At 54.9% G+C, this 23,183-nt stretch overlaps 1 protein-coding gene across 5 annotated transcripts in view; it reads right to left on the bottom strand.

Moving 5' to 3' along the window:
- SEPTIN9 (septin 9) overlaps positions 1-23,183 on the bottom strand; it is a 134,095-nt gene that overhangs the window by 49,285 nt on the left and 61,627 nt on the right. For 4 of the 5 annotated variants that reach the window (XM_039562214.1, XM_039562216.1, XM_039562218.1 and 1 more), the window contains one exon: positions 4,409-5,065. In XM_039562214.1, coding sequence (XP_039418148.1) covers positions 4,409-5,065 — 657 coding nt within the window. Of the gene's footprint in view, positions 1-4,408; positions 5,066-19,180; positions 19,330-23,183 lie in introns of those variants that run through there. The other variant, XM_039562217.1, reaches the window with a different exon arrangement.

Here is a 23,183-nt window from a genome sequence, read left to right as displayed (position 1 = left end):
CTTTCCAAGTCACTGGTGTTGCAGTTCTAGATTTTTCCAGATTATCTCATTTTTGGCACCTGCGTTCACAAACCAAGACTCAGCGTTTCCCACTCAGCCCTTCCATTTGGAATCCTGAGCTGTAGGCACTTTCCCATTAAAAATAATAACAAGAACAAAAAAAGACTGCCCGTAACCTAGCCTGAATGTGTCAGCTGGTTTTGGAGGAAACATTTCCCTACAGCTTTAATCTCTTTGTACAGTGGAAGAGCTGGAAACGGTGACTCACTGCATCTCCACTCAGCCCCGGGCTCTCCATCCCAGGGAGCATCGCTGTGTTAAGAGTTGTCCAAACCCCTCTAACCCTGGCAGCCCCACACTTTGGTGTCACCCTGGCAGCACAGGACAGAAGAAAAGTCACCCCAAGGCTTGTTTGGCTTTGCTTCTCCATCCCTGGGTGCCCATGGCAGGATGGAGGCTTGAAGCTGGTAGAGGGAAACTGGGCTAGAGCTCCCACCACAACTTGCCAGCACACAGCAACAGGTCCCTGCTTTTCACAAGGACCTCAAAGTTTCCTTCATTCTATTTTTAAGTGGTCTTTAATTGTTTAAATTTTAGCCCAACTCTATGGGAGTTCTAAAGAAAAGTCTTTCCGTAAGGGTTCAAGCTGGAAAAAAGAGTGAAGGAGTTGAATTGCTTCACTCTTCGGATGCTGTCCTGCTTGTTCTGCAGCAAAACAGGAGGGGGGACTCTGCTGAGTTTTAAGAGGCACCTGGCACCCTGTGTGGCTGTCCCAAAGTGGCCATGGGACAAAAACACCAACTGAGCTGAAAGCTCAGAGATGGTTCGGGCTGTTTTGCATGGTGGGAGAGAGGAAGGTCACGTCCCTGTTTTAGGTGAATGTTCCCATTATTCATTGTATCTGCTTTGATTTATCTAAACAAGCTCCAGAGCATCCTTGCCAGGAAGGCTCACGGGGCAGGAGCAAGGGTGGGACAGAGCCTGCCTGGCTGGCTGGGTGCTGTCCCCAGGAACAGGGCAACCACAGCAGCTTGTGAGGAGACAAAAAGGAGCAGCAGATCAAACCAGCTTCCACTTATCATCTGGGAGTGCTTCCAATCCATCACCTGACATCCCAGAACCGAGCCATCAATACAAACAGGTTCAGACTGGGGGAAGTAGAAAGAGATTATTAAACCAAAATGGAAACCATTAACTTTTCTGGGGCCAGCAATGCCTGCCCCTCTCTCCAAGCCTGACCACCACACATTGCAAGGAACAAGAGAAGGCCAAGATGTTCAACCAAACAAGCACAAAACCAGAGATGGGAGGCACAGTGGAAGGTGATGCTGTGGCAGGAGGAAGTGACAGGATCCCCCATGATGGATTTGATGTAGCTTTTCCTGAGGATTTGCCTGTCCCTCATCCAGCTCATGTGAATGCCTTGAGATCTCTCCATTGCAGAGGGCAGGTGGATGTCTCTGGATGAAGCACTGCTGCTCCCACAGTGATTCCCTGTTCCTCTCCTCACAGGGATGAACCAGCTCCTGCCACATTGGCACCACATCCCTGCTCAGACCTGCCCTGCCAGCACAGGGCAGGAACATCCTCCCTCTGCCAGCTCCATCCCAGGCCAGTGCCCTGGGACTGGGCGTGAACTGCTGCCCACGGCAGGAGCCTGGGAGAGGTCAGCCCCACCCACGGGCGGCCAGATTTGGATATTCACATTTGGTAAGTCCTGCACAGCAAAGACAGCCTCCCACAGTGCCCAGGGCTGCGGGTTCAGAAACAGCCCTTGCCCTCACCTTGTTCTTATGGCTATTTTTAATTGCTTGTGCCTCTTTCTGCCCTCTACATGTCCTCCCCTTGCCTGCACCCACTGCACAGCCCAGCTCAGATTGCTCTGGCAGACTCCAGCTATAGCAATCCACATCCCCTGGTTATCCCATCACATTTCCCTGTCCCTGCTGGGGCGCACCAGCCACGTTGGGGACACAAAGTCTGCCTTTGCAGTGGCACGTCCCACACGGGTGGGTGCCTCTGTCCCACCTCCCTGTCATTAATGGCCCAATTCAATGTTACACCAGCACAAAGGAAGCAAACGCTCCCCAGGGAGTGCAGGAGAGAGCAAAGACTCAGAGAGGGAGAACATGGATGGGAAGGAATATTTCTTGCCCCATTAAACACTTCCTGCCCTCCTCCCACCTCGGGAAGCCCAGCTCTGGAGTGGGCTCAGCCCACACCGCCAGCCACGCCGCCCTAATGAAGTTCAGCACTGAAATTACTCCTTTCCTCTGTGGTTTGTTCTGAACTGCCAAGCTCCCTGGGACTGTTATTCTCCTCTGACCGGCCTCTTCCTGCACTACACGCTCTCCTGCATACCTGCAGCAGCAGGACGAGGGGTTAAGAGCAAGGCAGCTGAGCCTGACAGCTGGGGAAGGCAAGGCCCAGCACAGCAGTGAGGACAGCTGGAGGCAGATGCCTGCATCCCCTGCTCAGCTGTTTGTGCTGGAGAGCCACCAGCAACTGGATCCCGGGGCGTCCAGTGCCACAGGAGCACCTCCTGGTGACCCAAACCCTGGAGAAGGACTTGCCACACGTTGTCTCTGCTGCAGACATGGGAGAGGCAGAGTTTTCATTTGGGGGGGTTGTGGGGGGGCCAAAGCTGCAGTGGAGCTGGAGAGCATTGGAGACATGCCTGCACCCACCCATGGGACATCCTGAGGGTCCCTGTGCAGCCACCCCAAATCTCTCTGTGTTCTTGCACCAGCAACAAGGAGAGAGGCCACCCACGTGCCCAGCATCACCTCAGGGTGGGTGTTGTGGACCAAGGGGAGGAGCACCCCAAAATGGGGTCCTTGGGCAACCTCAAGCCATGGCAGTGGGGCAGGAGGAGATGATCAGGAAGGGGACACGTGCTCTGGCAGTGACCCTGGGCTGTACCCTTGTGCTGACACATGGGGAAAATGAGACAGAGCCCTCATGACCCCTCCAACTCTGTCTCCTGGCTCTTCGTGGCAGTGGGGTTGGACCTAGATGATCTTTAGGGTCCCTTCCAAGCCAAACCATTCTGTGATGATTCTTGGAGACATTTGGACTGAAAGCCCCTTTTGTACCAGGCCAGGGCTGGCTCATGCTGTAAGGCAGACTCCAGACAGCCGGGCTCAGGGGTAACACTCATGCCAGCAGCTGTTCTCCCTCTCCCCTAGCCCTGGGCAGCTGGAGGATTCAGCAGCTCAGACACTTTTCTGCTCTTAAAGTGCCCAACCATCTGTGGGGTTCAGAGCTTGGGACACCCAGAGCAGCCCAGACCCAGCAGGACGAGGCTGAGCACCCACCCATGGGATAGGATGGGCCTCCTGGGCACCACATACGGCAGCTTGGGACAGAGAGGGGGGCTCACACAAACCCCATCCTTGGGCTGGGGCTCAGAGCTCAGCTCTGCCCAGCTGGAGATGGCCCAACCTGTCAAAAAACCCAGCTCAGAAAAGCCACACCTACACCATGCACAGTAAGAAAAACCCACTTGAGCCCTGCAGGTTTGACATCAGCTCCCCTGCTGACTCCTGACTTGGTTTTAAACCAGCACACACCACAGCCTGGCCTCTCTGCAGGTCTGTGTGACCACGAGGCAGCACCCAGAGAGGGCATGGAACCCCTGGTCCAGCTCCAGGACCAGGCACGGACCCCCAAGGTCCTGGCTCAGCCACCCCACCCCATCCCACAGCCCCCGGAGAGAGGCACAGGGTGGGGAGGGAGGGGGTGCCCTCCACCCAGCCACTGCATCCCTCACAGGAGAGAGCTCGTGGGCAATAGAGAGCAGAAAGGTAATTAACGGGTCTGAAAGGAAAATCTCCAAAATGTTATGGAGAAAAAATGACAGCTGGTGAGGGAGGGAAGCTGGCTTTAATATGGGATTAATTGAAAACAAGATAGAGCTAATATAAGCCAGGTCTCCAGTTCAATAGTGGCTCTGATCCATGATGTTTTTGGACCTTGGCTCCAAGGTCAAAAAACCCTGACTTCTGCTAATGAACAGGCGGTTCCTGCCCCACAACCATAAACAACACCACCAAACAACGATATCCCAGCAACACTTCCAGAGCCAGCACCTCTCCCACCCCTCGGAGCCTCTGCAGGGCTCTGTGGGTCTGCACACAGGGCCCGAGCTGGCAGAGCTGTCATTTCCTGCAAGCACCCAACCTTCTTGCGTTCCCTTTTTTCTTTCCTTCCAGGCTCTATAGCATTTCTTATCGAACCCGACAGCTCCTTCAGGCAGGATAAACCCAAGGCTAACAGCCACGAGCACGGACACATCTGAGCACAGATCCCGGAGCAGCCTCGAGAGGCGTCGCCACGGGAGATAAAAGAGCAGCACACAGCACTCGGTGACACCCGAGGCAGGGACCAGCCCGAGGGCTGTACTCACCTTCTTCTCTCTTTGGCGGGCTCTCCACGGGCACCGGCTGCGGCTTTGGCTCGGCCTGGTGCGCCTGGGTGGGCAGGGCAGGCTCCGAGCTCTCGGCCGGCCGCGCGGCCGGGGCCGGGCCCTCGGTGGCCTTGGCCACCTGGATCTCCACGCGCCTGGGCCCCGCGTCGGGCACGGCAGCGTTGGCTGTGTCGGCTCTGCGCTGGGACATCTCGGGGATCTTGGAGGCCGGCGCCTCCGCCCTCCGCAGCCCCGGCTCCTGGGGCTTGCCGAGGGTGATCTCAGTCCTCCTGGGGGTGGGCTCGGGGGGTTTGTGCCCCACATCTGCTCGTTTGAGGCCGAACCGCGACAAGCCCGAGGTGGAGTTCTCCACCTGCTTGGATGAGATGTCAATGGAGATTTCTGTTCTTCTGGACACCGGCTCGGGCAGTTTGGGTCCAGAGAGCTCCACTCTCCTCAGAGGGGGCTTGGGGGATCTTTGCACTGTGGGCTCCGCATGTCGGGTGGATGGCTCCGAATTCCTGGCGCCGAGTTCCTGAAACTTCTGCGTGGAGCTGGACACGGTGGACCGGAGGAGGGTGTTCGGGGCCCGTCTTTGTGGGGTGGAGGAATTTGAAGACTGATCTACCTCCTCGACCTCAAAGGATCTTTTCAGAGCTGAAAAACATGAGAAGTAGTTCAGGATTTAGTTACCATTCACCTGAGTGTCTCCAGAGATGCTTACAGACACTGCACAAGGCTCATAACTCCATTTCTGCTCCTCCATCCCAGCATTCATCATCCATTTAAGCAGCTGGGGATCGAAGGCCAGGCCCTGCCTCTCCAGACAAGTTAAAAACCCAGTAACAAAACATACCAGAGCCAGGAAATTCAGCCCCAGAGTGGAGATTATCCTCACACTGCCCTCCATCCCACACTCAGAGGGGAGCAGAGGGTCCCACCACGGTATGGCAGAGCAGGGCACTGGATTTGGGGGAAGACAGCAATCCAGCTTCCAACACTTTGCTTTCCCTCTCACATCCAAAGGATTCACAGATAAACAGAGGCTTTCCTGTGAGCACTGCCAGCAAAATCCGAGTTGGGAACAGGGAAACAATCCCAGGAGAGCACCAAACCCATATAAATGCAGCAAGAAAACCAAAGGTGGCAGCCACAGAAGCTCATATCCTTAAAAACAAACGTAGAGACCACGTGAACCAAAGACTGAAATGTTTTGAGCACATGGACTTGAGACCCTGATACAAGGAAGGGGACAACTGACCCCTGCTCCACACAGGATCCAGCCAGAAAAAAAAGGCCGAGCTCCACGGAAAGGGAACCACTGCTGGATCCAAATGCCATGGGCTATAAATACCCTCTGTACCCCACAGCACCCAGACAGGCACAGGGTCAGGGTAGGCACAGCCCTGGGATCCCAAAGAAGCCTCCATGAGGTGAGGCTGAGCTGGTGTGGTGACAGCCCAGTGTGGTGACAGCCACGCTGCCGATGGCCAGCATGAGCATCAGCAATGAGTCCATCCTTCCTTTACATCAACAGAACAGCAGCAGGGAGATTTAGCCTCTAAAAGCCTGGGCTTGAGATCCCACAAGACATCAGGATCCCAGGGAGACACTGGAGCACAGCCTTGCCTCATCCCAGGATGTCCTCCCACCCCTGGGGTGGAGCTGGAGAGGAGCCACCATGCAGGAAGCATCTCTGCTCCAGGGTTGCTCTGACCCCCCTGGGGACGTGGGGATGTGGCACAGCTTGGGGACGTGGGGACCCTCTGTCCCTCGGGCACATGCATTTGCTGGACAGGAGCCCTCGGTCACTGCTGAGTCCAGCCGGTGGGACAAGGAGGGGGACCCATCCACGTGGCAGCCACCCAGCTCTGCTCCACCGCCTCTGCTGACACCAGGCGGGGCAGCAGCAGATGTGACCTCCTTTGTCCGGCCAGCAGGGGCTGGGACAGCCGTGGTCACGTCCCCCGGCAGCAGCACAGGGAAACCAGAGGAGATGGTGAGGCAAGCAGGGCCCTCGGAGCTGGGACTCACGTGTCAGACAAGCCACAACACAGGGAGACTCCCAGGGGTTGAAATGTGAGGATAAATACCTTGGGCTGCTTTCCCCTTTTGGGGGGAATACCCCAAAACTGCTCTATATGAACCCCAGGCTGCACAGCCAGGCTGGATGGGCACTGAGGAGCCTGGGAGCAGGAGCATCCCCAGGATTTTCCATATTAGTGACCCAAAAAACCCTCTCTGTGCTCAGGGACAGACAGATGTGAGTGGACACACACCCGCATCCCCCAGTTGTGGGTCAGACCCCAGCACGGGAACTGCTGGGAAGCAACAGGAGCCTGGGATGGGCTCCCAAGGGTGGTGTCCCAGCTGGTGTGGGCAGGGAGGGATGCACAGAGAGATCCAACCTCAGCGTCAGCCTGATGGGAACAGCAGCACGGCTGCTCTGTGGTTGTGGAGAGAGGGAAGCACCAAAGCACAACACTCACCCCCCCGTAAAACCCAGGAAGGGTCCCACAAAGGGCACCTTGTGACAAAACAGTCTGTCTTGCATCCCAGAAATATTCAGACATGGGTAGAAGAAGGGAGGGAGGCAGTAAAGAAAACTAAAGGTGTTTTTTTCTCAGATTTATCTGTTTTCTGACTTCTGTGGAGCTCTCCCAGCCACGCCATCACCCGCTCACAGGGGTGGGATGCTCCCTGCAGCAGTCCCTGCCCTGCAGTCTGTGCTTGGCACAGCTCATGCACTGCAGGTCTGTGTCCAAGCCCCAGTTCTCTGCATCCCCAGAATAATTAATCCAAAAAAAGCCCCACACTTGAGAGCTGTTTCAACGTGTTTGAACTCTCAGGTCTCCAACCCGGAGCTGGAGCTCAGACCCTCCAGCACAGGTTTTCTACAGTTTCCCTTCTCCATCACACACTTAATCCAGAAACTTACATTTTAGCTATTTTTTTTCCCCAAAAAATCCCAAGTTTGAACAATGCACCAGCCAAGCCTAGTTTGCATTTTGCTGGAAACAAAGAGAGCGGAAGGGACGACCCGACAGGGAGCCCCTGCCTGGCCTTGAGCAAAGCTGGGTGGGCAAGAGCAGCAGAGGACACAGCACTGCCAGGCACTGGCAGCTCCCTGAGGGATGGAACCACAGCTCTGTCCACATCAGGCTCTTAAAACCCGCCTGTCACTCCTCCAGCCAGCTCAGTCCCCACCTCTTCCCTTCAACAAGCAGCCCTATAACCTCATGAGAGACGTGTCTTGAGGAACAGGGTAAATGCTCTCAAGGAACCCGACAGCAAAGGAAATGCTGACGAGTATCTTTCCTTAAAGAACACTGCCCTGGAGATCCCTCAACGCCAAGTGGTTTGGGGATTTCTTTCTGACCTGCTAATGAGCTTTGGATACAAACAGCCCTGCTGACCTCCAAGGGCTCCTCGCATGAGCAGCATCCATCATCTCCACTCCTCTGAGCCCTGCTGCCACTTCCTGAAGAAGTGGTGGGTAACCCAATGGCAGTGCTGACCCACATGGCCCTTTCTTTGGACTTTAAACCCCCCAAAGTGCCCCACACCCAGGGTAAATCTGTTCAATGCCACCCATGTGGTCTTTCTGCTGGAGCACAGCCAGCCCCTGTCCTTATCAAAGGGCTGGACTGAATTACAACACCCAAAAATGGCTTTTTTCCAGGTCCTTCAGTTGGAGAAAAGAGAAAAAGGTCAAAGCCCAGACACAAAGGGGTTCAAACAGCCTTAGGCAGAGCTGCAGAACCATGATTACAGTCTCAGGACAGCCAAGGCCTCCAGATAACTCCTCCCTTGTGCTGAGGGCAGGAAGGGGGTACTGAGGGGCTGGGCGAGGAACCTTCACCCCAGAGGAGAGGTAGAAATGGCTCAGCACAGATTCTGACAGCAACATCATGAGGAACCCCTGCTCCCAGTGGCATTCCCTCTCCAGCAGGGTCACCAACTTGCCTGGGGACAACCCAGGAGCTTTCTCACCCACGGCTCTGCAGGATGGGGCATCCATCTCATGGTTTCACGGGGATTTCGGTACCCAGCTTGTCCTGCTGGCACATTTGGCTGCTGCCCTGAATTCAGCATGGTCTGGAGAAGGTCAGACATCCCAGGCATGAGAAAGGAGAAGGACTGTGACCAAGAGGGTTTGTGTTTCCACCTCAGAGACAGAGCCCCACTGCCACGAACACGATCCTCGGGAATGTCACCTTCAGCAATGGTGGCCCTCAAAGGGACCGAGCATGGCTGGAGTTCCCTGCTCAGCATCGCCTCTCTCCTCCTTGCATGAGAAGAGAGAAGGACCTCAGGAAGCACAACATCTCTCAAAAAAAGAGAAAAAACTTATAAATAGTGTGTCCTGCCCAGAGCCAGGAAAGGAAAGTAAACAGCCTGTGCTCCAGATGACCCTCCTCCCGGCTTCCTGCGGGGAAGTGTCCGTATTCCGTACAAAAACAGGAGCTGAAGGCAAGGCAGGGCTGTAGGGCCCCACACAGGCAGCTGTGGCTAATTCTCCATGTCCCCATGGGCTCCAGGTCCCTGCCATATTCCTGAGAGCCCCAAACAAGGTGTCCCTGCCCTGAGCAGGGCCTGGGCTGGCCACGCTGCAGGATTGTCCCCACTATCGTATTTTCCAGGCACAAGCAGAGCTTCCCCAGCCCCACCAGCAGCATCCCACTGACTGGCTGGTGTCAGAGGAAGCTGGCAGGGAAGGTGGCAGAGGTGCTGAGCACCACCCTTCCTTCTCTTCCTCTGGAGGTGCACGTGGGGCTGGGCACAACCTGCACTGCCTTTGGCATGTGCTTCCTTTCAACCCATTCCAGACCCATCCAGACATCTCTGGCTCAACCCACCACTGCTGAAGGCAGCAGCTTTTGGGCAGGGAAAGCCCAAAATCCCCTAAAATGAGATTTCCAAGTGCTTCCTATCAGATGCAACCTCTGCAACAGCCCACCACCACCACCATGTCAGGGTTGGGAGCCACTCACTGCGATGTCCCTTTGGGACTAGAGCTTTGCAAACCTCTCAAGGTCATGGAGTTTTGCTCAGCACCACCCAACTCTGCAGGGCTGGCTTCAAAAATACCACTGCTAATCCTTCTTTTGGATGAGGGAGGCACGGGCTCTCCGAGGCGGCTCTGCTGGCTGTGCACGAGGACACACACTCCTGAAAACCCAAACGTGACACATGCCAGACAGGCACTTGGGGGCAAGAAATGTGTGCCTTCATCCTGCTCAAATGCTCCCCAAGCTGGCACTGGGGATAAAAAAGAGACAACATTGATTTCTCTTTCTGTTTTATGCAGCAGTGCTGGGGGTGGCTGTGCAGTGAGGCCACTGTGTCCTCCCGGTCACCCCCCAGCCAGGTCACACGGCATCAGCTAAAGCTGCTCTTTAGGGATTCTGTCAACTGGGAAGAGAGGGCAGAGGTCTGGTTCAAATCCCAGCAGCTCATGCAACAGCCAAGAGTCTTCCAGAGACGTCACAAGCGAGTGGCACTGGGTACTCCCACATGCACAGCTCTCGGAGAAGAACAGGCCCTCCTCGGGAGGCCCAGGCAATCCAAGGGTGCGCAGATGCCATGAAGGGATCTGGCTCCTGCACAAGGACTCCACATCTCCCAGCTGGAAGCACTGAAGCACACAGCATGCTGCCACCATGGCTCACCCCGCCTGGCTCCGGGCACCCCGCGGGGGTCAGCCAGGGAACATCTGCAACATCTGCTCCTCCTCTCTTCCCTGTTTAAACAGAATATCCCACTAACAGGCCAGGGGAGGCTTTATACAAGGAAACATCTATGCACAGAGCTCGGGAGGAGACCAAAATAAACAGCAAGGGATGCTGACTCCTCGGGGACCTGCTTCCCAGCCGGAGCCTCCAGCTCTGTCGCGGCCGCAGCGCCCAACTGCTTCCCATTAAACATCCTGTGCCCCTCACGTGGTCCCCGTAACCCAGGGGTTACATTTGCTTGCTTGCTTAAGCACAGAGAGCTTTCCTTGGGTTTTTGGACACATAAGAGCCTTATGGGGCCGGGGCAGCCGGCGCCCCGTTATTTCCCACCACACAATGGCACCGTTTGAGAGCGAGGGCTCGCTCTAAACTGCTACCAGATGGTCACCTCCTGTTCCCGGGCAGGAAAGGGGGGAGGCTGCAGCTCTCATCTTTCAAGGAACCCTTGGAAACCCAACACAGCATTCACTGCTCACAGCCCTTAAAGCTTCCCAGAGCCCTGTCACGGGCAGCAGGGTGCTCACGGAGCTTTTCTGGGCCAGGCTGAGAGCAAAGAGGGTTTGGCCACTTTACCATGGGGCCAGCTGGGTCTGGCTGATCCAAACCTACCCTGGGTGATGCCACTGAAGAGCTGCCACCACCCATACCAGAGATGGGTGCATGGGAGTGAACTAGAGGCTCAGTTATGAGGGCAAGTTGGGTGTTCTGCACATACCTATGGGGTGTATCCACCATGTAGTAACCCTAAAGGTCCCACAGCAGAAAGGGAAGGGAGCTGCACCCCTGCTGCAGGGCCAGAGCAGGATAACTCTACCCCATCCTCAGCAAGGTGCTCCCAAGTCCACAAAGCCCATCAATGGGATCAAAATCATGGGTCTGAGATGGAAAACCCCTGGTAGTGCAGGCAGCAAGAGATGCTGCACATGCTGGCAGGATTTTGTGAGTACACACACAGCTTCGAAACAGCCCGAGAGACTCAGATCCCCTCTCACATCCACAGAAACCAAAGCAGGAAATTTTAAAAGCACATTTCTCAAAGCTTCTGGTGATCTAACATAAGAAAGACGAGAAGTAAGGGTTGCTGAATCCCCTCCCTGTTCTTGTGCCAGGAGGCTTCGCACCTTTCCCTTACCAATAAACCAACCTTGCTGCACTACATATAAAAATAAATATATATACACACATATATATATATATATGCAGTGACACTCTGCTGTTGTAGCCTGACTCTCACACTATCCTGAGTAAGTTATGAACAGTTTATGCACAAATAAATCCTTTCTCTGACTTCACAGACAGCCTCCAAAAGAAGTTGCAGTAGATTGCACGGTCTGACACAAATTACATGTACAAGACAAGGCTGGCAATGCGCTGTCACTATGCAGGGCCTTCCTGAACGGTGTAAATGGTACCAAGAGGTGAGTTCTGGTGGAAATTTGGGCATAAATGTAAGTTCAGGGTTCTGACATCAATCAAAGCTTTCCAAGCAGCATTTCTCTCACTCACAACAAGGTATAAAACAGCCTGAGGCTGATGCAGCAAACCTCTCATTTCCCAGAAATGAACATGCAAAAGCAAAGTCAGGACTAAGAATAGAAAAAAAAACCCCAAAATCCACACTCAGATTAATACAAAATCCCAGCTTTCCAGTCTCTACAATGCAGTTCTCAAAAGATTTGAGCTTGATTCTCTATTACACTTGGGTTTACATAACCATTAACTCGCAGCAAAATGCTTCCAGATATATTTTACATCCCTTATATTCATTTCATACTTGTACAGAAAATTACATAAAACACAGGGTATCCAGCCCAGCAGATTGCATTACTGGCTCAGCCACGGGCTCACTCCAGCTCCTGTCTCCGGTCTGTGCTCCAGTTTCCTTTCATAAGGGGAGGAGGAAGGAGAGAAATAAATCTTTTCTCTGCCTCCCGTGGGGCTGTAGATTTGGTTTGGTTCACTAATATTTCTAAAATGCCTTGAAACGATTACCCAGAGACAAAAGTATGATGCAGATGGTCTTGCAGAGCCCAGCCTGCCCCATGCTGGTGCCACAGATGCCATCCCCAGGAGTCATGAATCCCAGTGCCCACAGAAGGGACATGGAGAGTGACTCGGGTGGGTGACCAGCCTGGGTGGCAGGGACTGGGTGATTAAATCAGTGAAGTCTCCATTTGAGAAGATGCTTTGATGGGTGGTGTTGCAACATACTGGTTAAAAAGCAACAGAAAAGGGGTAAATTGGTAAAAAGGGCAAAGGAGGGACCCAGGAGCCACTCAGCCCTGCAGTGCTGCCCACTCCTGCCCGCACTGCTTGCTGACTGCTGCTGTCCCTGCAGCCAGCTCTGATGGCTCTCTTGGAGGGGACACCCAGCACCGAAGTGCGAGCTGTTGTCCAAACCTGAGGGCTGGCAGAGAGCAGAGCAGAGCCCTCCTCCTCCCTGGCAAATTAAACGTGCTTTGAAAAATAAAATAAAATCCATCCTTTTCACATTTCCCTGTATTTTTGCTTTCAGTGGCCAAGATGAAAGAAAAGCTGAGGTCCCAACCACAGCCCTCACCATGCCCCTTGTCTCCCAAACCAGTGCAGCTGACCAGTGCCTCTGCCCTCACCTCTGACCCCTGCCATGACTCCCAGGGCTGGGAGAGGCTGCAGAGCCCGCAGCTCACCCTAGCAAGGGGCTGGACAGTTTTCTGCTGCGTGGGTCCCAAACTGCCACCTCTACTGCCCGGAGGATGGTGGCACAGACTGATGTCACAGTGTCCCCTGCCCTGCAATCCACAGGAGGCTGGCACTGACTGTGCCTACACCTGGGCAACAGGCGGGCACCCCACCCTGAACTGCCCTGGCCTGGGTGCCAGCAGCACTGGGAGGACGCGGGGTCACACACCACCCACGGCATCTCCCCTTTTGGCACACAAACCAGCCAAGAGCCAGCTTGGAGCGACAGTGCCCCTGGGCCACAACTCTGGAGGTGTCCCCAGGAGACCCAAGGGCTGAGCTCCATCCAGCACCCTCACAAAAGCAATCAGGGTAAAAGCCTGAGTCACAGCCATCAGGAGATGAGAGCTGTTCAGAGCAAGTTGGAGGCAGCAACAAACCCCTTCTTGCCCAAGGGCTACTCCTTACCTGCACTGTTTGTGGCAGGGAAGGGAGTGAGGAGGGGTCTCCTGCACCAAGGAGGGCTCTCCCACACTGGCACCTGCACAGCAGCTGGGTACAAACTGCTGGTGCCACCAGAGGACCAAACAGTACCCTGCAGGTGTAAAAGGAGAGGTGGCCAGGACACAACACTATCCCTGTGCTGAAGGGCATGACAGCCCACAGAGAGCTCCCCTGAGGGACCCTGACCCCCAGCAGCCAGGCACAGCCCCACCAGAAACTGAACTCAGACGCACTGACTCATTTTACAGGCTTCAAATAAGCTTAACCAGGATTTAGGGTCACTTGGCTTCTTGTCTCCACGTTGCATCTCTAAAGAACAAAGAGGTGCCAGAGCTCACTGCAGCAGGAGGGGACAGAGAGGCTGGGAAAGAGCCTGCATGACAGCCCTGCAGAAAGATGCTGCCTTAAATATCAGAGTCAGAAACATAAATATTTGGAGTGATTCTGAAGCCACCATTATTGTCTTTGGATTTATGACATGTCCCAGTCCAGGCTTTTGCGGCTGCTGTCTGTCCTGGCTCCTGGCAAAAAGGGCTGAGCAGCTCCCTGCGAGAAGGGGCAGCAAACCAGAAACTAAACCAGCACCCAGTGAGGCCATGGGGCACCCAGAGGTGCCAGGTTAATGACTGGCGGTAATTTAGCCCCAGGTTTGCTGGCGGGTATTGGCCAAGAAACAGAGCCATGGTCACTCAGAGCTATCAGGGCTGACCCAGCGTGTTCCAGAAGTGCTACCTACTCACTCCACTGCCCTGAACCACCAAGAGGCAATGAGCAAAGAGAGAAGCATTTTAGGTGAGTCCCTTACTAAGGGAAAGGTGCTACCAAGATCCCAGAGCCTGGGAAGAGCCAGCATGGTGTACGTGCTCCGGCCCCTGACTCACCTCCAGGCAGCAGCACTACGCCTGCAAAACCAGAGCAGCTGCCCTGGCTCCTCCTCATCCCCTCCCTGTCCCTTCCCACCCCAGCTCCTCTGAAAGGTCTCTTTATGACCAGCACAGTGCTGTGCTCGCTTTGCCCAAGGCTGGTCCCATGAGGACAGAGGAGCTCACCTGTGCCAGCACTGGGAGCCCTCCCTGCTGTCACACAGCCAGGGACGCTGCTCCGTGCCGCAGCGGGTGCCCGGCCCCAAGGACACACAGCTCCTTGCATCACATGGCTGTAAACAACAACCTCTGGATGATCCTACAGCCTAACCGAGGCCAGAGGCCATCCCCAGAGCCCAGTTCACACGGACACGGAGATCAGTGTCCTGTTCTTCCCTTTCCCACTCCCTCACAACCTTTTTATTCCCAAAGAGTAAGATATACACAGGGAAAACCGCAACCCATAACAGCAGGTACCCACTGCTGCGACCAGGCAGATGCAGTTTTTTGACTCTGTGGCTCAAAGGCCAGTTCTGCAGGGGAAGACATAAAACTTCCCTTCCCACAGGCACCTTCCTCTGGCTCCTTCCTCTCCCACCACTGAGGACTTGGCAGAAAATTCCCCTCCAGCCCATCCTTTTGTCTCGGACTGAGAAATGTAGATGTATAATAAGAGAGAAAACTCTCTGAAATGGCTGTAAACCCAGCTTTGAGGGTATCAGAGGTGACTTTGCTGCCTTGGAGCACCAGCTACATCAATGAGTGGCTCTAGCTTTGCCCACACCAAGCTGGTGATGAAGAGCTCTGGAAGAGACCAGCTGCAGTGCCGCTTTTTGGGGACAGCCCAGGAAATCCAACAATTGAGGAGCTTTGCTTCACTCCTAGGGTTGGGATGATCCAAGATGTAAATCGGAAAGATCTTTTTTGCGTTTCCTTTTCCAGGCATTGAGCCCCGGCACACGAGGGACCGTTAGTCACACGCTCAGCTCCCAGCCCAGTGCTCATCCTGCAAACCCTTGGGCCGGGCTTACGGGACTGATCTTGGACCTGAGTGAGACACTCACATAAACACGAGGCACCTCCCATCTCCAGGGCTTTCCACTCTGCTCAATTCAAGGCGCATCACCCACAGAGCGTTGTGACCGTCCCGCTGGCGCGTTCCTGCTAATATTAGCCCGGGGCTGAGTCCCAGCATCCGCAGCACGCGGCTGCAGCTGCTCCCCGGGGCAGCAGGAACGCTGGCCCTGCACAGCCCGGGGATGCACCACGGCCACGTGTCCCACAGACATCCCGGGCATTCGCTCAAGGAGATTTTAAGGACGAGTCCATGAGTTTTGTGCACGTAGAAAAGCCTATTTATAATGCAGTGCCCTCCTGAAAATGAGCTGGGTGGTGGTTTTTTGGTGGCACTTAAAACTGGGACATAACTTAGCACAAGTTTGTGTCTCGTTGAGACAAAGTCTGCTGTTGAAATACTAAAAATACCCTGCGCTGGGTGGTGAGAGAAGTAGTGTCTGAAAAGCATGCAATAGTAAGGAAGAGTAAATGGATAAAATAGCCAGAGAAGCCTTCTGATCAGCAGTGGCATGTCCTGGCAGGGCTGGACGCTCCCCACCCAGCTCCACGGCACTGCCAAGGCTCACCCACCAGCCAGCACACGCTGCCCAAGGGAGCTGGGCTCTGAGCAATGGGAAAACCAGGGATTAAGAACCATGAACAAATGCTGTCTCACGGCTTCTGCCAGAGCAAAGCTGCCAGCCTGTGCCCCCACCAGGCTGTACCCCCAGACACCACACAGAACCCCTCTCCACACACTTAGGGCCCTGCTCAGCATTTCCACCAGGCACAGTTTGCACCCACTGCGACAACTTGTGTTTCAACATCACAGGGAAATGAATCTGGTGTTGACTGACAGCATTGGCAAAGGCAAGGAGGGTTTGGCATCACTGCTGCCAACTCACCACCAGCAACTGCCAGCAAAAACGTGCCTCAGTTACCCTGGGACATCCCACCAGGATGAGGGACCTTAGCAGATCTCTTCTGTCTTCCTACTAGGCAGCAGATCCTGAGTGCACAGTGCTTTACACCTCTAGCAGGAAGACGAGTACCACACTGTGGGATTGTCTTTGTGCAGCATCACAACCAACCAAAGCTGTGAGCAGGAGCATCCACCCCCTCTGCAGCGGAGCACCGCGGACCCCAACGCTCCCACATCACCCGGCCTGGGCTGGATCAGGGAGGTGTGGGGTACATGGGTTGTTAACACACTGCACAGACATCTCACCAGGTTGATTTAGCACTGCAGCTTCCCTTCTCTGCAGCTCAGGGTCTGTGCCTGAGCCCCGGGGAGCTGAGGGACCCGCAGCCCCCTCTGAGGCAAAGGTGAGCTTGGGAAGTGCTGCTTCAACCACGGCTGTACCAGCCACACTCCTGAAAACCTGCCAGAATCTATAAACCCAGGGGCAGAGCTATTATGCTCTGTAAATCCTGGCAAACCACAGCCCTAGTGATGCTCTGCCCCACTAGAGAGGAGGAAGCTTTTGTCAGTCAAATAAGGGGGATTAGAATCATAGAATGGTTTTGGTTGGAAGAGACCTTACAAATCATCTATTTCCAACCCCCCTGCCATGGGCAGGGAACACCATCCACTGTACAAGGCTGCTCATAGTCCTATCCAACCTGACCTTGAATGCTTCCAGGGATGGGACATCCACAGTTTCTTTGGGGCAGAAGTCCCTGGACTTTTCTAGTGCCCTCCCCGCAGGAGCTGTTGGTCAGTGCAAGATGGGCACTGTGAGCATCCCCACCACAGCATCGGGCACAAGGAAGAACACACTCTGCTGTGCTTCCTTCTCACATGTTGCTTTGATCTGGAAACTAAACTTCAATCAAGTACCTGGCACTGTTTCCCTATCCCAAAGGGCCCTCACACCCGCCCCAGGCTCACTGAGGCTGCAGCTCCCTGCCTGCTGCAACACAGCAGGGACAAGAAACCAGGCAGGGATGCTGCGAGGAAAACAGGCAGGAACAGCCAGGGTGACTGGGGAGGGCAGGCAGTGTGTGACTGGCGGAACAAAGAGGGCTCTGGATGATCTGGTGTTTCTGCTCCATGGTATTTTTGGCAGATCTTTCCTGCTTGGCCAGGGGCTGCGTGGGGTTGAGGTACCCACCCAGCAGACAGGAACACTGCATCTCCTGCCCTACGGGCTAGAGATTAATTGCCTGCTTTTTGGGAAGCTGCTGTGCAACCCTGAGAGCTAATTAAATTGTGAAACAGTAGCCCAGATCCCTGCCCAAGGGCAAGGCCAGACCTTTTGGCTTCAGATGCAGGGAACTTTCCCCAGCCTCTCCCTCTGCACAGGCAGGAACTATAAAGTGCTCCATAGACTGAAAATAAAGGCACTGCGGAGCTGCTCGGTGCCACCGAGGAACACACACAGCCCAAGCAGGCAGCCCCGGGGCCCACAGCAGAGCCTTTATCGTATCCGAGTAGGGAATTACTCATTCTTCGGAGATTTAAATGCAATTGGGGCAGCGAGAGGGAAGCTGTAATTACATCAGCGCTCGAAGCCCTGCGGTGGGGAAGCTCACGCGTCCCTCAAGGACAGTCACAAAGGCGCCCTTGAACCCCGAGCACCAAAGGGGTGGTGGCATCGGGTCACCCTCTGCGTCCCAACACTTGTTAGTTCCAATCTCCCTGAGGGACGTGACTTCCCTCAGCCTCCCGCTATGCCCTCCACGGCCAACTGCAGCTGGAGCAAACCCGCAGGCTGGAAATAGAGGAGCTGACCGTGTCTAAACCCTACGACAAGGACTGCAGAGACCCCAGCTTTGCCACCCGTTTCCTGCCTGACCTGGAAGAGGAACCCTTGTGCTCTGAGCTTCCTCGGCTTCCCAGCAGGAAAAACAGCGGAGCGCTGCTTCCCGAAGGCCAGGCTGGGTTCTCCAGGAGGAGGCGGAGGCTGAGCCTATAGCCGTGCACACGCAGCCCCTGGATAAGCTTTCACCGCGGCCCCCACATCTCCGCTGTTTCTTGTGGGTTTTTTTTTTTTTTTCTTTTTTTTTTCCCCTTCCTTCTAGAAACCGCTGCACAAAGCTCCGCTTGGGCCGCTGCCAGGACGTGTGAGTGCGTAGGGATGGAGCTGCTCTTCCAAAACTCTGCTCGGGAAGATGAGCTCCCTCGAGCCGATCTCTCAACGCCTGCTTCAGGCACAACCCCCCCAGCCCTCTTCTGCCTGTCTCTGACTCCCAGACCCATCTGGCAGCAGCACGCTCCCAGCTAGCGCATTTTCTTGCCCGAAAAAGCAAGAGTAGCAGGCAAGAAGAGGCAGGGACCAGGGGAGAAGCCGCCCCGGTCCGCACGCCAAGGGGGCTGCATGGAGAGCCTCCATCAGCGAGCGAGTCAACGCTGCGGGCCGCTGGAGCTCTGCCACGGGACAACTGCAGAGCTCTCTAGGGCAGGCAGCTCCCGCTACGGAGATACGTGAAACTCGGGATCGTTACCCACATCCCAGCTACTCCAGGGCTGTGTTTGCGCCCCAAAGCTGGGAATCAACAGAAGGGCTCGCGCTTGCTTTTTTTCTGACTTTCAGTCTGGTCAGGCGGGTGTTTTCAGCTGAAAAAACCACATAAATTAACTCGGGAAGGGCAGGAAAGGAGAAACATCCCGTAAGACCCTGCTTTGGCAGATACCACCGGGCGCAGCCGTTCCGGACAAAAGGCACCGACAGCCCTGGGGATGCCGCCTTGGGGCATCCCGCTCCTTCCAGCCCTCCCTACCCGCGGGGTGCCACCCCCGGCCTCGGCCAGGACCCCCTCGGGTACCACCGGGGCGCCAGCGGCGTGGGGAGACTGCGGCAGCCGAGCCCGGGGGAAGCCGAGCCGAGCTCTCCCCGCTCCTCCGCGGCTGCAGCTCCTCTCGGCTGAGCCCCAAAAGCGGCTGCTCCTGCCGCGGGTGCCCCTTCCAACCCCCGCGCTCCCCGGCGCGCTCCACCGGCGGGGCCACCCACCTTCGAAGTCGGAGATGATGCCCTCCAGGTGGGCGCTGACGGCCGGGTCGGCCATGGCGGGGCGCGGGGCGCTGCCCCCCGGCTCCGCGGTGCGCGCTGCGGCCGCGCGAATGGCGGAGGGCGAGCGGCTGCGGCCGCCCCCCGCCCCGCCGGGCAGCGAGCCATGCCCCCGGCCCGGCCCAGCGCAGCCCGGCCCGGCACGGCCCCTCGCCGCGCACTGGCTGCTCCCCACGCCCGTCACGCCGCCCCCTCCGCCGCGCCGGCCCCTCTGCGGGGCGGTGGCCGGGACCCCCGCCCCGCCCCGAGGGGTGCGAGGGGCACCCTCACAGCCCCCGGGCACTGCCGGCAGCGAGCGCGTCCCGCATCCCCCGGCCCCGCGGGGCTGAGCGCCCCGACCCCGCCGTGCCCCTCAGCGCGGAGCCCCGGTCGGGGGGAACAGCCTGGGGTAACGACCCAGCGCTGCCCCACGAGGGGTGGGACCAGCCCGCACGGGTGGGTCACTCCCCCGATGTTCTCCAGCATTGATGAACCTTTCGCTGCTCGGTTTACCCTTGTTTGGAAAGGGACAACTTGGCCACGCTCCGTTTTATAATTCAAAATCAAACCAGCGCTAGAACCAACTGTGCTAACCCACCACTGCCAAATCCGAGCAGCCTGCTCTGGAAAACCAGCACTGCAGCAGCAGAAGGGGCTGCAAAACTTGCCCCGATGTTGAGCCCCGCGCTGAGCACTCAATGCTGCCGCAGCTCACTCCGCTCCAGCCCGAGCCAGCGAGGCAAACGCCAGCTTTGGGCACCGACACCAGCCCGGGGCACCGACACCAGCCCCGGGCACCGACACCAGCCCCTTCCGCGACACTGCTGCCTCTTCCCCGCCTCTCACACACTCTCAGGTTGAGCATCTCGCTATCTGATGCTTCTCCCTTCCGGTGTTGATTCAGATCCTGCCCTCTTGACCCTCTTTTCATCCTCCCCGCCCTGTGTTTTAATAGAATCATTTTAAAGTGATGATACCCACTGAAATGTGTCCAGGCGCATCAACAGGAAAGGAAAAATGAATGGGTTGGGCTTTTAGCCCACTTTGGGTGAACCATAAAGGAAAATTATGCAAAAGAGCAATACAGTTACTGCCTGTTACTGCAGAAAGTACAAGTTTCACCACTGATGTCACCCTTTTAATTTCACGCGTTTGAAGTCTGCAAACACCACAGCCTCCCCCAGAGTGCACATGAACCAGAAAACGAAACCAACAGCACCGATTTCCCAGACTCAACAAGCTCCAGGTTTTCCATACTGTCCAAGGAAAGGCGTTACTTGAAAACATGAGAACTGTTTAAATAATCTCGAGAACACACCTTTACAACGGAAGTGTGGTATTTTAAGGTGGGTACAGTGGGTTTCCTTCCCTCTGGCAGACAGCAGCGCTCAGCTCTGTCATTTCTTGCTCTCCTCGTGGTGTCAGAAACCACCGTACCAGAGCAGCGCAGGGAGGAACAGCTCTGCATCTCTCTGCATCACAACTGGAGCCAGAAATGCCTCCCTACGTGATACACTGCCAGTAAAGCTCCTTGGTGTCATCCTGTCTGAACACCATCAGCTGTTCCCGGTGGCTTGGAGGAGAACAGGGGTGACCATGGACCTGTGGCTCCCGTGACACTGAGCTCAGCACCTGGGTGCCAGGTCCCTGCTGTCCCCACAGCAGCTGCCACCCGGCGCAGCATCGCAGAGGGCTGACCTGCCTCCTCACCGGCATTGATTTTGGAAAGAAAGTGTCTTTATTTTTCTCTTCCCCAGCGCTCACGTGCAGGTCACATCCGCAGTCTATTTCCAGCAGCTAAAAATGTAACTGTCAATAATTAACTTTGTTACTGAGAGGAAAAAAAACCCACTTTGTTAAAAACTATGGTTGACTCGCGCACTGGAAGAACAGAACCTGGGTCAGCCTTTGTATTACAAAGTCTGTTAAACATCCTGACTACAATCTCATCACAGAGTGGTAGAATGGGTTTAAAGAGGGAAAAAAATGAACTAAGCAACACTAACTAAGAAGAGTTAAAAAGAGCAATATGGGCAATCTGAGGAAGGACCAAGGGCATTTTTTGATGTTCAGAGTCTCCCACCTTACAAATCCCATAAGATTCGGTGTGAGAGCCCCTGCTTGGAGTTTGGTGGCACTCTCTGAACTAGGTCACACAGGGATTGGTGTGATGCTGTGATGGGGGCCCTGCTTTTGAGGTCAACAGGAGGCAAGAAGAAGTAAAACACTAGAAAAAACCCCAAAACATTGCTTGATGGACTGTGGTGGGGAGCATCACAATGACGTCTCACAGAGCTGGTGATGAAGCTCAGAGCATTTCAGCAGAAGAGGTTGAGGCAGTTTGGGTCAGTCCCAGCTCCCTGGGTCACTTTGCATTTCCCAAGCAAAGGCAATGTTATCATCCTGGATCTAATAAAAGCTTAGCAAATCAAGCAGCCGAGAGGAGAGCCCCAAGAAAGTGTGAAATAAAATATCCGGGCTATAAGCAGGAGTTCCTTTTCATTAAAACCAGCTGGGTCATATTGCACCCATGTGCACCTAAGGCACTGGGAGGGGGAGAGAAAGATGGAAAATTACAGCAACTAAAGAATAACAAGAATATCCAGAGCTCTAACAGTAAATATTTAAAGCAGCAAGGTATGTAAACAGCTCACCCCACAGCACAGACCCCAAGCGCCTGCTAGTAGAAGAGGAGCAAGTTTCCACCAGGGAGATAAGCCCATCCTTCTCTCTCTTGGAGACTTTCTTGCCCATTTATCTCTTTGAGCCATGTCAGAGGCACAGCTTTACAAGAGCATCACACCAGAAAAATCACCCCCTTGCCCAAGCTGCACACAACCAAACCCCATTTCATCTGTTTTTCTACCTGCATCCTCAACCCAAAAGTTTACATTTAGCTAAATCCTTCTTCTAGAAAAGCAGGCAACCCTGGGAAGCTGAGCCCCCATCCCAGAGGGATGGAGAACCTGCCTCGTCCCCTGGAATTGGCTTTTGGGGTTCCCTGTCAGCACAGCACCAGTGTGTGTTGTACTGCTCAGCCAAACGCAGTTTTGGCACAGTCCCTGCTCTGCCCTTTCCAGGTGGATCGAGGAGATTGAGGACCACGAGACTTCTCCTGGTGACGGATCTCCCACACTGATCACATCACCTACACTCCCTTTGATAAAGTAATCAGGTTCTGTTCCTTCTGTCCTTGTGGCAGGTATTTTCTTCAGTCACTTATCTGGCTTTCCTGCTCCTGGCTCCCGACATGAGCAGGGGTTTGCAATTACATTTTAATTTTTATCTTAAAAGAGATGGAACTCACTTTTCAAAAGAAAGAGGCCAGATCACATCTCTTCTGTCACTTGCTGCTCCCCTTGCTCACACAACCAAGGGTCTCACTCACTGTTTTTACCGTACCAGTGGCCTCACCTCAAGCTCCTGGTTTGATAAGACCTTTGGGATACTCTACACAGCAGCTGCTGTCCAAGATAGAATCCCTGATCTCCAAAGCTCTGGCTGCAGGAGAATTTTAGGTAAATATTTTCCTTGCTGCGTTACATTACAGTAGAAATATTTCTTGTTTCCTTACTACACCAGGCAACCACTCACTGTCCAGCCCTTTCTCCTTCACCATTATTCTGCTCTTCAGATGAGCAAGGAACTTCCTGCAAAGTTGTTTTATTGGCCTAGAAGTGATTTCCTGCCCCCAGAAAGGCAGTCTGTAAAATCTGCTGATCACTCAGCTATACATACGAAGCTAAAATTGGATTGGTGCCACGAGAGCTGGCAGATGCAAGAAACTTTAACCCTTTTTCTCTGAGTGCTTCATCCCTGGCCTCTCCTGCCCTGCAGCAGGGATGTGCCTTGAGAGCTTCTCCAAATCTCAGCTCAAAGTCCTCCAGAAGCAGCCAGTGCTGGGCACAGCCTCTGGCCTGGCATGGGTATGGGGGATCACAAAGCAACCAGACTTAGAAAGTCACTT

The sequence above is a fragment of the Corvus cornix genome, chromosome 18 (genome assembly GCF_000738735.6).
Source record: "Corvus cornix cornix isolate S_Up_H32 chromosome 18, ASM73873v5, whole genome shotgun sequence".
In the NCBI taxonomy this organism is placed as follows: Eukaryota; Metazoa; Chordata; class Aves; order Passeriformes; family Corvidae; genus Corvus; species Corvus cornix.
This window is presented reverse-complemented; position numbering and strand designations above follow the sequence as displayed.